We start from the raw sequence: 16,924 nt of genomic DNA on the forward strand, positions 1-16,924 counted from the left end.
AGTGAAGACGATGCTTGAGGATGGGGTTATTCGGCCATCTAAGAGTCCTTGGGCATCACTTGTCGTATTGGTGAAAAAGAAGGACGGTAGCCTGCGCTTCTGCGTCGACTATCGAAACCTCAACCACATCACAAAGAAAGACGTTTATCCGTTACCGCATATCGACGATTCACTGGACAGGCTACAAAACGCACATTACTTTTCGTCGATGGACTTGAAAAGCAGCTACTGGCAAATAGAAGTTGATGAAAGAGACCGTGAGAAGACCGCTTTTGTGTCGCCCGACGGACTTTATGAATTTTAGGTGCTCCCCTTCGGTTTGTGTTCTTTACCAGCAACGTTTCAACGACTAATGGACACGGTACTCTCAGGCCTCAAATGGCAAACCTGTCTGGTGTACCTCGACGACGTGATTGTTTTCTCCGTCACATTCGAGGAACACTTACGGAGACTAAAGGCGGTTTTTGAAGCCATACGCTCGGCTGGTCTAACTTTAAAACTTGAAAAGTGCCATTTTGGCTTTGAAGAACTTCAATTTCTCGGTCACGTTGTTAGTCGTGAAGGTGTCCGACCTGACCCTGATAAAATCTCTGCCGTTGCTAATTTCCCAACGCCATCAGATAAAAAGGCCGTGCGACGTTTTCTGGGCCTTTGCGCCTACTGCCAATGCTTTATTGCGGAATTTTCACGCATTGCATGGCCATTAACACATCTCACCAGAGAAGATGTCTCCTTCGTGTAAGGCGAAGACCAGCAACGGGCATTTCATGACCTACGGCAACGGCTGCAGACGCCTCCCGTGCTCGCACACTTTAATGACGACGCTCCTACAATTCTTCATACCGACGCTAGTAATGTCGGCCTTGGGGCAGTGCTTGTACAGCGGCAGGACGGCACCAAACGAGTGATTGCTTACGCCAGCAGGACGCTATCAAGGACAGAGGCTAACTATTCCACTACAGAAAAAGAATGCCTCGCACTAGTGTGGGCCGTCCTGAAATTTCGGCCATATTTGTATGGGCGGTGTTTCACCGTTGTCAGTGATCATGATGCACTTTGCTGGCTGGCTAATTTAAAAGATCCAGCTGGTTGGCTTGCGCGCTGGAGTCTTCGGCTCCAAGAGTTCAACTTAACGGTTGTCTACAAATCAGGGAAACGACACACCGACGCCGACTGTGTTTCTCGGTCTCCTGTTGAGACTGCAGTGCACGACGATGATGACGCGGCTTTTCTAGGCATGGTAGATAGTGTCGCCGTTTCACGTCACCAACGCGAGGACGCAGAACTGGTTCCTCTTTTAGATTACTTGGAGGGAAAAACAAGCAGCGTGCCGAGGTTATTTGCGAGAGGGCTGCCTTCGTTTTGCTTGCGCCACGACGTTCTCTATAAAAAGAACTTTTCACCTAGTGGCAGCAGCTACTTACTCATCATTCCCGCATCTCTTCGTGACGAAGTCCTACATCCCTGTCACAACGAGCCGACCGCTGGTCACTTGGGTTACACCCGCACATTGGCAAGAATTAGGCTAAAGTACTATTGGCCAAGACTTGCGTCGATCGTGAAACGTTACATACAGACATGCCTGGATTGCCAGCGCCGCAAAGCCCTACCCGGCAAGCCAGCTGGACTGCTGCATCCTGTCCAGATACCGCAAGCGCCGTTCAAACAAATTGGCATGGACCTGTTAGGTCCGTTTCCACTGTCTACTGCTGGAAATAGATGGATAATCGTCGTCACAGATTACCTTATTCGATACGCCGAAACAGGTGCTATCCAACGTGGAACAGCAGCCGAAGCAGCGCGATTTTTCATCGAAGCCGTCGTCCTAAGGCATGGCGCTCTCGCAGTGGTCATAACAGACAGAGGATCTGCGTTCACGGCTGCGCTTCTGGACACCGTTTTGCGACTGAGTGGTACCACTCACCGAAAGGCCACGGCTTATCATCCCCAAACCAATAGGCTGACAGAACGTTTGAATAAGACCCTGGCAGACATGATGAGTATGTACATCGAAGTCGACCACAAGAACTGGGACGAGATTTTACCATACGTTACATTTGCATATAATACGGCACGCCAAGAGACAACACGCGTGACGCCTTTCAACCTTGTTTACGGCCGGGAAGTGACAACAATGTTGGACGCAATGCTGCCACACGAGTGCGGTGACGACGAGACTGGTGCCGAGGTGTTTACACAACGCGCAGAGGAAGCTAGGCAGCTTGCGCATTTCCGAATTCAAGAACAGCAGGAATACGATGCCCGACTCTACAATATTCGGCACAGACCCGTCACATACAACATCGGTTACCAGGTGTGGGTCTGGACTCCAATTCGTCGGCGGGGGCTGTCTGAGAAGCTTCTGCGAAGATACTTCAGCCCGTATACAGTTCTGCGCCGCATCAGCGATGTGAAATATTAAGTTGTTCCCCATAGCCATAACTGTTCCAAACGCCGGCGGCATCAGCCCGAGGTTGTGCACGTGCTTCGTATGAAGCCATACTTTTCCTCATGACCTCAACTTTGCACCGTCTGTGCACAGCCTGCGGACGTTGGTGCATCGGGACGATGCCTCCTTTTCAAAGGAGGGGCAAATGCCACATCCTCTGTGGTCACCGCGGGTATATGCCAGGCGATGAAAACGACGCTGAAGTAGCACGCGAGTAGAAAAACAGACGACAACGACGTCGCGTTGACTGCGCTGATAAAGTGCTTTTACACGTCCTCTACACTGGCTTTCCCGTCTCCTAGTAGGCTGTGACAATATGTGCAATGAACCTGCATAATTTTGTTAAATGTTTTTGTGGTAGAACGCTCCCTAGGCAGCAGTTTACATCAAAATTATAACCAAAATATAACCACATAGTATGACCACAGAATACGACTTTAAGATAAATATAACAAAATATATTATAGAACCAAAATTTCTGGTGAGGGGCACTTTAAAGGATAGTGCACTGGTCACTGGGACAGTGGGTAGACAAAATCTGATAACACTATCCATTCTCAAATATTGTCTCTAGTAAAGCTATCTTTTGCCCCCTAGCAAATGTGGTACCAGCTTTGCATCATTAGCTGCTGTACTTGCTTCCATGAATGGCTTTGGTTTCTTTTTGGTATGTTCATTATGACCACTTAACCAAGAAAGAAAGAAATAAACTAAGCATTCAAATTCAGTTTGACATTAAACTTTCCGCACCTACATCATTGTTTTGACTTTTTTCTGTTCAGACTTAATTTGTGCATATATTTCACTATTTGCATGCCTCTAATGTTAGGCTTTTGTATCAAAATGTATCACTAGACAATGGAGCAATGTATACCTGCTATGAAGGTAGCCATGCATCTGTCTCATCAGATTACTGGTGCACTAATGCTTGATGAATTCCGATAGACGCTGTCCACACTGCATGGGTGCCTCAAAACTATGTGGCACTGAGGCACCCTGATTCTGCTGTCGTTAATGCATTTCCTCAATGACGAGCCTTAATGATATGTTGATATATGAAAAAATTGCTTTATAATTTCACTGCAAAAGTTTCACGTTGCAAGCCAATAATGTGAAGAAAAGCACCTGTGGCAATGATGTGAAAATGGTGAGCAGGTCGTAAGTGCACCCACTTGCCCTCAATGCATTTGATGTAGTCTTTTCAGCATGCATTGACGGTGACGTCGTCAATTTGTCAATTGTATGTAGTGCAAGTATCATATCATTGCACTGATGTGAAAAATGAAACGAAAGCAAGAAAGAAGAGATAAATAAATCCTTATATCTAGATACAAAGGTTGTTCATGTTCTTGTTCTCTTTCATCCACCTCCCCCTTTCTCTGTTATTGTGACTCTGAAGTTGCTTTGACAACAAATTTTTTTAAATCTTTGATGAATTTTGTTGTAGTGGGGCTGCTATTTTGTAGCAATGCCTTTTTCGATGCTAATGCCTTTCACCGTTTTTTGCGTTCGTCAGTGGCCGCTTCAATGCTCTGCCTCAGGCAGAGCATCGAACACGAACGCTAAAAACACTAAAGGGCATTAGCTTCGGGAAAGGGCGTTGCTACAATATTCCGGGCCAGGATTCACCTGTGTTGGTATTTTTTGTCCATCTTGTGGATTCTGATCTTTTATATAACGCATTGATTCTGTACTGTGCTTTGATTTATCTTTCTATTCAGATCAACAGCATAAGGGCAACCTGCTGACGCTGTTCCTGCACAGTCCATTGACAGCCCTGTGCTTCGTGTGCCATGTAGTCGATGTGCCGGTCTCTCTTTGGGACAAGGCCCTGGGTCACCTTAATCGCTTTATGGCGGAGGCTAGCCGTGTCCTCATACGCTCCCGCAGCATAGGTGTGCCTTCATGGATTGCTTCTGCATGTGCAAGTTCAGAAAGAAATGAAAACACCTTCTCCATTGTGACAGTAGCCTGGAGGCTTTGTTGTAGGGCAGCTTTGCTGAGGCAGTGTCATTTTTATGCCTAGCAGAGAAATACTGCACATATGAATTGTTATGATGTTTATTGCTGGTGAGGCTACTTGGCTTTGGCGGCCTGGAAAGGTGCACAAAAGGGTAGAAAGGTGGTGGTTTCTTTACTCGTGGCACTGCTGCAGTTCGTGCAGTGTGTATCCCAGCTTTTGAAATTTGCTGTGGACAAACTAGGCATGTATCATTGCCATGCATAGTATTCAGTGAAATCTTGCACGGTTTTGTTTCAGTACAACGTCTGTGCATATGAGCCAGTATTTTCTCACCTTTTCTTCTATACTCAATTGTAAATTCGAATTCAGTACATAATTGTATATGGTAGCAAGGTTTTACAGGAAATGTAAAAATAGAGTAGATTTATGCTTATGTCACATCAAAGTCAATACAAAAAGGCATTGTGCAATGTGAAAATGAAAATTTTTCGATTATTTGTTTACTTAAATTAGGGGCCTCCCACTACTGCCTATGGGCCAGAAAAGCTAGACCGCAGATGCCTCACTACTATCCTGCAACTAGTTGTGGCCACTACAATGGCATATCTCGCTCTCTTCCTATGTATGCAGCCAACAGGCAATGGAGCCAAGGAAAGCATAGGGGTGCTAATTAGCTGTATTCGAAATTGAAATGTAGAAAATAATGAAGGGGGGAAAAGGTGAAAAATAAAAGTGGATGAAAAGATAACTTGTTGTCGTTAGGAGCCAAATTAGAAATCTCCACATTATGTGTGCATTGCATTGCCAATCGTGCCGCAGCGACAGCCCTCAATCTGTTTTCTACCTTGGGTATTTATGTGTACTAGATCTACCCCTGGGAGTGTTAGCCAGTGCCACTCAGGGCCATGGCGGGCGGATGTGGAACATCCAGGGCTAGATCTTGTACACATAAATGCCCAAGATAGTGGCTGGATTGATGGCTGTCGCTGTAGCACAATTGGTAGTGCAATGCATGTATAGTGCGTAGGTTTTAGGTTCGGCTCCCACCAGCGACAAGTTATTTATTTATTCAAAATACCTTACAGGCCCGAAAAATGGGCCTGTTATATATTATCATGTTGCATTATCTTTCCGTCCACTTTCATTTTCCCCTTTCCTCATTATTTTCTGCACTTCAATTTCAACCACTGCTAATTACCCCTATGATATTCTTCGCTTCATTGCCTGTTGGTTTTATATGGTCATGATTAACAAAAATTGAGCCCCTTGATTTCCCTACTTCTCGTTCCCTTCCTGTAAGCTTGTTGCAGTCATTGTGTGCAGTCCCACATATTCTCGTCAGCACTGTTGTGTTTGCACATTACTTACTACAGTGGTCAGAAAATTTACAACTATGTCCACATTCTTCAGACATCTTACTGCTGAGCACTTGTGAACACTTCACCTACCATGCATTTGCAGGTGCATTATTCTTGACTGGTCACATTTAGGTATGCCACTTTCATTGTGGGCTGATGACTTAACCAGCTGCATTGGTAAAAAAAAAAAAAATTGTGTCCAAGCCAGTTCTTGTTAGCTTTGTTGTTTCATCAGGTAGTTGTTTAAGAGCCACTAAACCACTTCCGACATTTTGAGCACACTTAAAATACATGTGCATTTTATCCAGAATGCTGCGACAATCACCTTTGGCAAATGTGGCAGTGCCACACGCTGCAAGGAAGTTACAGATTAAGCTAACGCTGCTGTGCTCTGCTCTTGGCTTTGCCAGTCCCCTATTTGCAGATTGTGATGCCAGCGGGGTCATGCATGCGAGGTCACCAGGGTAAAAGCTGTTGCTTGGTTGATTGAATCGGAATCGATAGGCAGCTGTGTGTTCTTAGAAGGGAGGGGCTTTGCCCTTTGTTGTGCCACTGATCCTTCCTTGAAACTTCCATTCAGCTGGTGTTTGCATGAAAGACAATCAGAGGGAGACAATGGAGGCACTCTTTTTCTAGTCCTCTGCTTTGCTTGATTGATGTGAACTGTAGCTTTCGGTGAACTACACAGAGCTGGCGAGATGGAGTACAGAGAAGCATGTGGCAAGGAGGAGGCAGCACCTGTGGAGAAGGTAGTGAATGCGAGCAAGAAACAACTGCCACATAGTCATTCATCATTTCAAAAAATTATGGCATTGCTTTGAAATTTTCTTCGGCTGTATGCATATTGTAAACTGGTACACAGCCGCCACTCTGTGATAAAATTTCAAGCTTAGAGTGGTCTAGGGGTGCATAAGTGCATTGATAAGATGGGTAGCAAAGGACAACATTACGTAAACAAGTCATATTTGCTGAAGTGGGGCACCATTCTGGATATTACATGATACAGAACTATTGCCAGAAGCAATTGTTTGTGAATATTAACCCTGGTCATTTTCAACTGGAGGTATATCAGCAGCTGTATTATGATCTGAATGATTATAACAAGACCACACTTTATTTTTTACTTCATGTCAGTGGTGTGCCACTTGCCCGTTATTGTCCTGTGGTAGCTGTATTAGCACAGGTACCTATTTGGAGTGGTGATGGATGCACAAAGGTGAATTTTTTTAAAAAGGCCCTGAAACACTTTTCTAACTAATCATATAATGGCCTCACTATTAAATGACGTCACCACACGAGTATCCTACCACACAACTTTTTCAAATCCCTCAAGTATAAGCGAAGTTAGACATAGTTATCACACCGATGAGCAACTTTCTCTATCCTTTTGTCTCCACTAGTGTGCTGGAAACTACACAAGTTAGGTGGCAAGGGGGCAAAGTTGAATCCCTCATCAGCGAGAGGGCTTGTTGCGGCACCTCATGGCAGCCATGGTATCTAAGCTATGCAACAGGCCGCAGCTATCTCAGAGGCCACACATCTATGCGCAACTGTTGTGTGTAGACTGCAATGCAAAGATTAAATGCTTTTTCTGTCTTTTTGAGATGGCAGACATATATATTTTTCATTTATTTACCTCAAAATTAGCAATAATATTATTACCGAGAATATTCTTGCGATCATGAAATAGCAAATAGCTGTTGGTGGGCTTCACTGCTTGCAACAGTGACATTGCAAAGGCAAGACCAAGCGATTTTTCGCTGTTTTTGGCACGAGATTGTAAATTTCCTGCTGCATGCACTGCAATAATATTTGGCTTGTATGTTCACAAGAGCCTCTTTTGCAGAGTGGCAACGTTTTCATACTTTGTACAAGAATTGTTTCAGGGCCCCTTTAATAGTAGGTGCTGGCTTGAACCGTCCATCTCTTAAGCACTCATCACTTGGACTAAATGGGTCATAGGAAATAACTTTGAAAGCATAAATATGTAAAAAAAGAAAGAAGAAAACAACAAAAATGTCACAGTCAAACTCTGGAGCAGAGGTTTCACACACACTAGGCTAGTGCTGAAAGTCTATACAATGAGTCTTTGTGATGAACAAGCTTGAAGCACTTGGCTGCATTTGTGGACATGGCTGTAGATGTGGTTAACCTTTTGACACTTCATAAGCTTGGTAATAATGGTCAATAAGAAAGTGGTCTAGTGAGTGAATGAAGCACATATACTAGCTTTGCAGAGTGAATTTCACTTAAATATTGAAGCCTTTCTGTCTATTGGCTGCTGATGCACATACCGAAACTTGCTGCTTCATTTTGAAAATGAGCAAGTGAAAACGACATATTAACATAATCTTTCATGTTGGCCATTTTAGCACTTGCTATCTCCTGCAATTCATATTCTGCTAAGTGCTTTATGTCATAGTTCCTGCATACTGCCATGATTACTTATATTCCATCTGCATCAGAAATTTCTGTTGGTCTATTCATTAATGTTACAGCCGTCACATGCTTACTTGGAGATCATTTTTTACTTGTTTATGTTTGATTATGTAAGTTTGACCTTCTTCATTGTGATGTACCTATAATGTAGACCATTAGTTGCAAATTTTCTGCACCCTTTGCTTAGACATTTGATATGCTTGATTTGTTTTCATTTGGTTATAAGCGTCCTGATGTATTTGGCTTCTAGATCCCGCATACTTGCAATTCTATGGTGATGACTTCCTAAGGTTGTTGATGCTGAGGTTTATCTTCTGTCATGTTGTCCTAAAACTACATCGAATGTTCAAGGTAAGTTCATTTAAATCATCTTCTTGCATTCCAGAAAGTATAAAACAGTTTTTTTATCCGAGCTTAACAATACTTAGTCACACATATATTTAATCATGGTCATTTTACAGCAATAATGTGTGTATATAACTCCAAACGTGGTCATATGTGATTGTTAAACTATGCACTAACAGAAAAGTCAGCTTTATTATTCCACTTGTGGGGCTGAGAAGACTGAATCAAGTGTAATTTCTTTTCAAATCCCATTCCAGCTTGAGTGAAAATGCATCTCCACTTCAGTTCTAAATAAAAACAAAAAAAAAATCATCTCTGTTCAAGCCAGTTCACTTTACCCGTATCCCACATTCACAAAAAAGGAAATTATATCAAGTATAGAAGGTTGAAACTAACAAGTGTTCTCAACCTTAACAGAACAGATCAATTCACCTGTTTTTGTCTGTGCCATGCAGTATGTAGGAGCTCCACACCAGTGGGACAGTGAGGTGGTGCTGCTGACATTGCTCTCTTACATAGCAGGCTGTTATGTACCAATGGGAAAGTATTGAAAAGTATATAGCTGGAAGTGGTAAAATATATATAGCTGGAAGTGGTAAAATATGTAGTGGGAAGTGAGAAAATGCAGTTATACCTCGATATAACAAAGTCAGTAAAATAGGTAATTTGCTTCGTTATATAGAAATTTCGTTCCATCAAAATTCGACCTTTTATGCAAATGAGTGCTGTCACTGATCAATTTTTTTTACACAGAAAGGGGCCACAGAATTTTCCGAATTATTGGACAATGAAAAAAAGCAAATTTGAATGAGAAAACATTCACTTTGATAAATTTGGGAGCCGGCGACGAATGGTACGATTTCATGCCACATACGTCGACAATATCTTCTCGGCGGTAGGAATTAATCGAAACCAGCCACACTTTCATGTGCACTCCACCCCCGCGGCTGATAGCGTTGCCTGCATGCACTATGACGGCAGTGACGGCAGTGACAGCAGCGCCGGCAGTGGGGACCAAATGCTTCGTCTGCCTCTCACTTCAACGGGTCACTGAAACTCGAGATTATGCAACCTCCAATACTAAACGTCTGGTAAGACAGCTTACACGGAGCCAGCACGCCCACTCTTTTCACATGCGGCAGATTACCTCTAAAGTAGGCTACGCGGCTGTGTATTTGCTCACCTGTGCTGACAGCCATGTGCAGCCACAGCCAAATGCGTGCCAGAAGTTGACGTGTGCGAACTCCCCCCCCCCTTGCACCCTCACGCACCCTTGATCACGTTACTGCGAGCTCGCTCCTCTCCTCCTCTTTCCTTTTGCTCACGCAGGAAGGTGGCGCTTGTGAAGCCACCATTTCTCTTGTCTCACCCTCGCACACTTTCCCTGTTATCTAAAGTACACACTGTGTGGGGCGCGATAGGATCTTATCGCACTTGGAACATGATGCGGCTCCACTTCGGCGGTAGCTCCTGTCACACAGCATGCAGTTTTAGAGGTGCGTTTGCAAGCAGCTGCTTGTAATTCAATCATTTGACCATGTGCATCCGTGTATTGTCTTGGCATTCCATGGCGGCGACAGTGAAATCTCATTATATTGAAATCGCATACGAACACACTTCGTTATATTGAGGTTCTATATACATGGTGTTCTATGGACAAGAGGTTGTGAAAAGTTAAATACTTTGTTATATCGAGAATTTCATTATATTGAGATTTAACTGTATACATAAGTTGGAAAGAGGAACAGTTAGGAAAATTTTTATACTACCGTATTTACTCGCATAATGATTGCACTCGCGTAATGATCGCACCCGTGAATCTTGTCATCAAAATTAGATTTTTTTTTTCTTTCCCGTGTAATGATCACACCCTGAACTTGTCGCAGCAATATGTCGTGTGCCAAGTCTAGCTAATGATGATCGCGCTTACCATCAGTCGAATGCTACGCGAACGACTCTTGAAGGCATGCCAAGTGGTCTGCACGAACCCAACATTCTTAAGTAGATGCCCCATTTCATTCCTTTCATCACTTTCTGCACTTCCATGAAAAAAAAAAAAAGCTACAACCAAACTTGCCTCGGCTTTATTATTTGTAGGCTTCATAATGGTTTTGGTCAACAACAACAACATAAAGGGCGCCTTTCGATTCTTCTCATCTGCACTTGTGGGCACGCAACAAATCACGAGCGGCAATGATAGCGGCCACGTTTACACTGAGAAGTGTACTCTATTCGTACGCTGATGCTTGTAACGCAGCCAATATATTCGCCTACCCTTGGCAGAAACGTGCCGTATTAGGATAGCAGTCAAATGCCGCAGTTTCCACATCATGCCCGCCATGTGTTTCTATGTCACTGACAGCTAAGCGCGCCCATCTCTGTTTCTGTCCCCTCAAAGTGGACATGGCTACATTATTGTCGCAAACTTGCCAATATTAACAATATTACTCATTACTGATACGGAAGAAACTGTTTCAGTGCGTAATGTACTCACGAGAAGAAAAATAATCGCGTTCGGCGCCTTCAGCTTGCTCCGCCGGCCGCCATTTTTGTTCTAGTGTCCCACGCTACTGTTACAGCGGCAGCCGCCTGCTTGTTGACCCGTTGTCTTCCCGCAGCAAATGCGGGATGAAAAAAGAAAATGTTTCTTTTCGTGGGAAATTTAACCCGCGTAATGATCGCACCCCTGAATTTGCGACAATTTTTTGGACAAGAAAATGCAATCATTATGCGAGTAAATATGGTATGTGGGAAACTGTGTGAGGTATCATGGTACCCTGCATACTGCATATACCCTTTGTCAAAGTATACAGTCATGCTTCATGTTCTTGGAGCTGAATTTGGATATTGTAGAGGTGCTTCTGCTGCACTATTGGCATGCTCAGATACTGTTGGGAGTGGTCAGACTCCTCATTTTCACTATGTAAACCTTTTTGTCACCATGAATGCCACAAAAGACTTTCCGCATGCCCAGCAACAGCTCTAGTCTAGCCTGCAGTGCCTGACTACTTTTTACATAGGCTGTGGTACACTAACTCTTTGAAGGTAAGTTTTTATTTTTGCCAAATGCGACACCCCAGAGTCGATTTCTTTTATCGCAGATTTAAAATCTTTGGAGTGACATAGTATTTCAAAAAAGTTTACCACAATTCTTTTAAAGGGACCCTAAAGGGACAGAAAATATTTGATAAACATTCATTGCCTGTTTATGTGTACAGATAGGCTTGCATAAATACTTACATTAAGAATAAAAAGTAGATACACTGGAATAGATATATGCAAATTCAGCACCAGAGCAGTAGTCCACATCACAGGAATCGCCGCTTGACTCACTTGCAGAAGAGCAACTGGCATGCATAATCGAATAGCATAATCGAGCCATGTATGTGAGCACGCACAAAAATATTCATGGTTGTGCACCCTTCAGAAAAACCAAATAAGTCAGAAACTTGCAGTAATCGTTCGTCCCATCGCCACCAAGGGGCGATCAGTTTTGGAAGTCTCAAGAAAAGAAATGCAGACACGGCAGCATCTTTCATATACGGAGGCATCGATTGTAATATCAGCGCCCGCCTGTGAACAGATCTAATCGCACCGCTGTGAGCAGTAAATGAGCGAGCATCTAGCGGTCATCCTTTGAGAGATTTGCGTCAGTTTTCGCGAGCATGGCAAACAAACAGCCTGCAAGACGAAACCAAAACTAACCACTGCGTGCCTGCAGACGCGGATGCGCTAGCAGTCCCCGGCACGCCAGTGTAAACAAGCCACGGAGTTATAACCAAGAGACTATGGAGTGAAAAAAAAATTTCTGGTATCCACACAGGGTTGCAGAACTTGCTGGGCGACAGAGAGTTGAAAAATTGGCACATTTTTCAAACATGCAGGCAACATCGTGAATATACAGCGTCGACCATTTGGGACTTTTTTGCAGCGCCATATATGCACTTCTTTGACCCTCGAAGGGTTAACTGAAGCATGAAGCTAATCATCTAGGCTTTCTGTTGACTTCTCTATCTAGGCTTTGACATTGTGTGTGAGTGGCATCTAATAGGGCTGAGGATATTGAGATTACCCTGCACAGAAATAGCACAGCTACCAGAACATCACATTAGATTGCAAATAGCACAGATCTTAAAACATTGCTGTGCTACAATTCATGTGCATGCAGCTAAACTTCTTTATAACATTGGCAAGGTGAAATGAACTATCCAAAAATGTTTGCCCAGTTGCTGTTTTAAAAGTACTGTTCTTGCATAATTGCATGAATGACACTTTACATTTCCAAAGCCCTTGAATTCTATTAGTAAGTAGTTGTTCTCTTTATATAGATGGGTGTAAGGATGAAATGAGGAAATTTAAATTCATAGACTCTCTGAAAATAAGCTGTGCATGTTTGGTTTTGGCTGATTGCATTGTAAGCTTTCAGTACTGGGTAGAAATGATATTGAAAATGTGTTTTTAGTGTAATGGGGGGGGGGGGGGAGGGGATGTTCTAAGCACTTCAATATTTTTGTAGCATTGAACAAATCTCCGTGTGAAATATCATATCCATCTCCATATCCATCTCCATATCCATCATAAGCACACAGAAGACACCAGAAATGTCTTACTATGTTTTGGAATTGTGAGCACTGCACAGGCCCGGGCTTATCGGAAAGCCCACGCCTGGCCCACGGGCCGAGTTGAGTCAGGTAAAGTGAGTCTTGGTGGGCCATGATCGGGCCTGGGCCTGATGCCCTCAGGCCTGTGCCAGGCCCAGGCTTGAAACTGCAGACTCAAGCTGGGCACAGGCCCGTTCACTAACAGGCATAGGTCAGGCTGTTGAGCACATGCGGGCATTCTGCATAGACCCAAGGCATTCTGTGTGAAGCTCAAGGCACAAGTTGGAAAAACTCACTTTTAATTAGCAAACAAAATGAAAAAAAAAGGTTCTAATTCATTTTTGTTTGAATTTTTTTGTAAAAATGGTTCTAATTCTTCTTTCTTTCTACAAAATATGCACCTTCAAACTTTCAGCTGCTTCTGCACCTAATATAATTTTAGCATTTTTCTTGCTAAGAACTGTTTGCAAGAGGCAATTTATTGTGATAGCAATTAGGACACTAAAGGCACATGAGCGCCGCCGCCGTCATGCTGTCAGGGTATCGACATGCATGTGCAGCCCGTGCGTAGTTTTAGAAAGGGTGTACAGAGATATGGAGTGATGGAGTGAGTTTCGCTAAGTGTCGAAGCCAAGTCACCCTAATACAGGGTATGAGACTGGGCTAGCTGGTGTTTCATCTTTATCTGCACTTTGTAGCAAGATGGATCACCCTTGTGCTCCACTCACTTGGCTGCTACCGGAGCAAGGGCAGCGTTCTGGCTTCCACTTCTGGCATGAGCATTTTGCGCACACACATTAGTGTTCCTGCTGAGCAGCTGTATGCGTACACTGGTTTGAGCAGAAAGGACAGTAAACAGCTAGCAAAATCTAGCATTGACAAATGCTGACAGTTTTTGCAGTTTGCCGTGTCATCTCATGCACCATCGAAGTGTGACACCAGTAATGCCTTTACTGACTCTCCTCTTCGCACCACTGTTGTGGCTCGTCCGGCATTTGTCAAGGCGCTGTTCCTGCCTTGTAGCAGCAGTTGTCTCGCAAGCTGTGTCATGCCATGTCGCCTCTGCGTCTAGTTGGAACACTATGCGAGGAGCTTGAGCGCAATGCTAAACCTTGTTATTGCTGTTAATGCTTTGTCTTCAGGCAAAACTGCCACTTCTTTTCAAGTGTGTATAATCTACTGTGTTTACAACATAAAATGTACAGAAGAGCTTTAAATAAAGTACTTCGCGATAAATTTTTAATCCAGGGTTTGCCTCTGTCAGCCTTTTCATGTCTACTGTACATGTTAGCTCTGTTGGAAAAAGCTTTCTTGTAGTGTTTTATTGTCGCTGCAGTTTTATTGTAATGGTCTTGACCTTTTAAGGCATGTAGTACACCGAGTTCCTTTGGCGTGCCTGGCCCAGGCCCAGGCCCTTTCACACAGTCACAGATCCAGGTTGGGCCTGGTCGTGCAGGCCCTGGCCCTGGACCTGGCAGGGCTTGCACAACCAGGCCCGCGCTAAAAGATTTGGTTCTTGCAATGCTCTGTTGTGAGTTGCCACTGGGTAAGCTGATGCAAAAGCCTGCAGCGCTCTGCCGAAGGACCTTGAAAGATTTTCCATCTCATCTTCATCAGCAAGACAACTGCTTTCTGTTATGCATGTGTCAACACTAATTCATTTTTGCCATTGTTGAGTGCACAAAGCAGCGGTGCAATAGGTCTTATCAGCGTTTCACAAGCTTGCTGTCGAAGTGCTGCAAGCTTCTGATTTAATACAACGAATTGTGTGTGCTCGACGTGATTTTGCACTCATATCATTACTTCACAAGTACGTTCATGTGGCAAGGAAATCTTGTTTATGGCTTGAAGTCGCACTTTCCACACCGCAGATTATATAATCACCTCAGCTTCATGCGCATCTACAGGAACACTCATGCACTTAATTGGTCGGCGCTTCCTCATGCCATTCGGTTATGGAACGCTCTCCCTGATTTCAGATTGGTCGGCGCTTCCTCATGCCATTCAGTTATGAAACGCTCTTATTGATTTCATCGTCTCCGAAATGAATCCTGATAAATTCCGCCATCTCATAAGTTCATATTGCACTGCCTAACTGCAACAAAATGCATGATGCATTTTCTTTTGTTCCCAGTTATATGGGTTCTGTATGCTCTCCTTGTTTATGAGCTCATTATTTTGCTTATTATTCTTGTATTTTTTTGTCCTATGACATTAGAGTGGCTATTTTTTTACATTGTTTGCTGAAAGAACTGTATCTTTTGTATTTTCTCTAATATGTACATTACCGTCTCCTATTATTTTTGTGCAATGCTGTAATGTTTGTAGAAGATGTGTATACATTTTTATATTGTCTATCAATAATGTATGTATATTATGTTTTGTTATATGTCCATTATATATACTCTTTTAGTCATTCTGTGACACCTCCCTTACACAATGCCTCATACGAGGCCTGTAAGGAAATTTTAAATAAAATAAAAATAAAATTTGTGCTGTTGTTCTGCTGGCACATTTACAAAACGCTGATAAGCCAAGTGATCACTGAAATTGTGAGCTCAGTATTTTAGAACGATCCATTTAATTTTCCAATCTTATCATCTGTTGTGGCGAGTATGCAACCCTCGTGATGCCAGTGATGAAGGTAAAAAAAAGTGAAGAATGAAATTAATTGTTATAACAGCATGTGAAAAAAGCAGCAGATCCAACAAGTTGGATTCTACATAGAGCAAATCTTTGTATGAGTGCATAAAGAGGCGAAACATGAGTTTGTGTGACCCCATTGTTCAGAGCGGCAAGCATGTTCACATCTGTCTTGGCATTCAGCGCCTCCACCGATAAAGCAGACAGCATGGGCAAAGAGCCCATTGAGCAAGCCGTCAAACGCGAGACACGGGCTTCATACCGATCGTGGGGCGTCCTGGCATTTTTTTTTCCCCCTGCACGGTCACTGCTGCAGTGATGACACTGATGATATATTGGCATCCCCTTTAAAACGGGGCGGTGACAAAGCCACCTAGCCTGCTTGAGTTACTCTGGTATGCTATACATGCTTTTCATTCTAGCATCTTTGCATACATCTTTATAGTCTTTTTTCTCTTTCTCAAAACTTCTTTATCTATCTTGTACCGCTACCTATGCCTGTAATGGATCCAGTCGTATCAATCTCTTCCCTGTTTTTTTCCACCAAATTCTAAACGTCTCTTGCTTATCATGACTGCTGACCAGTTGATGCTTCCGTCCACTTTATATTCAAGCACTTCTGGAAGGTGTACATTACCTGCGGGTCTCACTGGGTGAATCCCTTTGTAAATGCATGCAGGTGAGCGCCATCTGGTGCAGCACCCACGATCATGAAAACCCAGCGAGGTTCAGAAAAGCTTCATTTTTAAAATTCTGTAACAATGTGTGCACTGCAGGTTATAGCGGCCTGGGTTAGACAGCTTAGCATGACCAAAGCATGCTTTCTCCATGGACAGGCTCCTGCATCTTAAACTATATCGCATGAGCATCGATCACACACTATTTTAGTACCTTACAACTGCAATAATATATGAGGTCAGCAGAACTACGCACAGGTGCATAAAGTACTCTCCAGTGCAAGCATATTCTGCTATGCTGTTCCCTTCAAGACGACGCATGCCCATTCATAGTGTACTGGTGCGATATAGTTAAAAATGCAGGAGGCTGTACCACAAGATATGTACTCCTTTGTTGGCGTTTTTTTGCAGTATGATATGCAACCTTTGACCAAGGCACAGGATATGTG

At 43.4% G+C, this 16,924-nt stretch overlaps 1 protein-coding gene across 4 annotated transcripts in view; it reads left to right on the top strand.

The window, feature by feature from the left end:
- The window catches only part of LOC126547926 (protein SCAI), a 106,254-nt gene that overhangs the window by 65,840 nt on the left and 23,490 nt on the right, over positions 1-16,924 (top strand). For all 4 annotated transcript variants that reach the window (XM_050195989.3, XM_050195991.3, XM_050195990.3 and 1 more), the window contains exons 11-12: positions 4,171-4,344; positions 8,460-8,560. In XM_050195989.3, coding sequence (XP_050051946.1) covers positions 4,171-4,344; positions 8,460-8,560 — 275 coding nt within the window. The remainder of the gene's footprint in view (positions 1-4,170; positions 4,345-8,459; positions 8,561-16,924) is intronic.

The sequence above is a fragment of the Dermacentor andersoni genome, chromosome 1 (genome assembly GCF_023375885.2).
Source record: "Dermacentor andersoni chromosome 1, qqDerAnde1_hic_scaffold, whole genome shotgun sequence".
Taxonomy (NCBI): Eukaryota; Metazoa; Arthropoda; class Arachnida; order Ixodida; family Ixodidae; genus Dermacentor; species Dermacentor andersoni.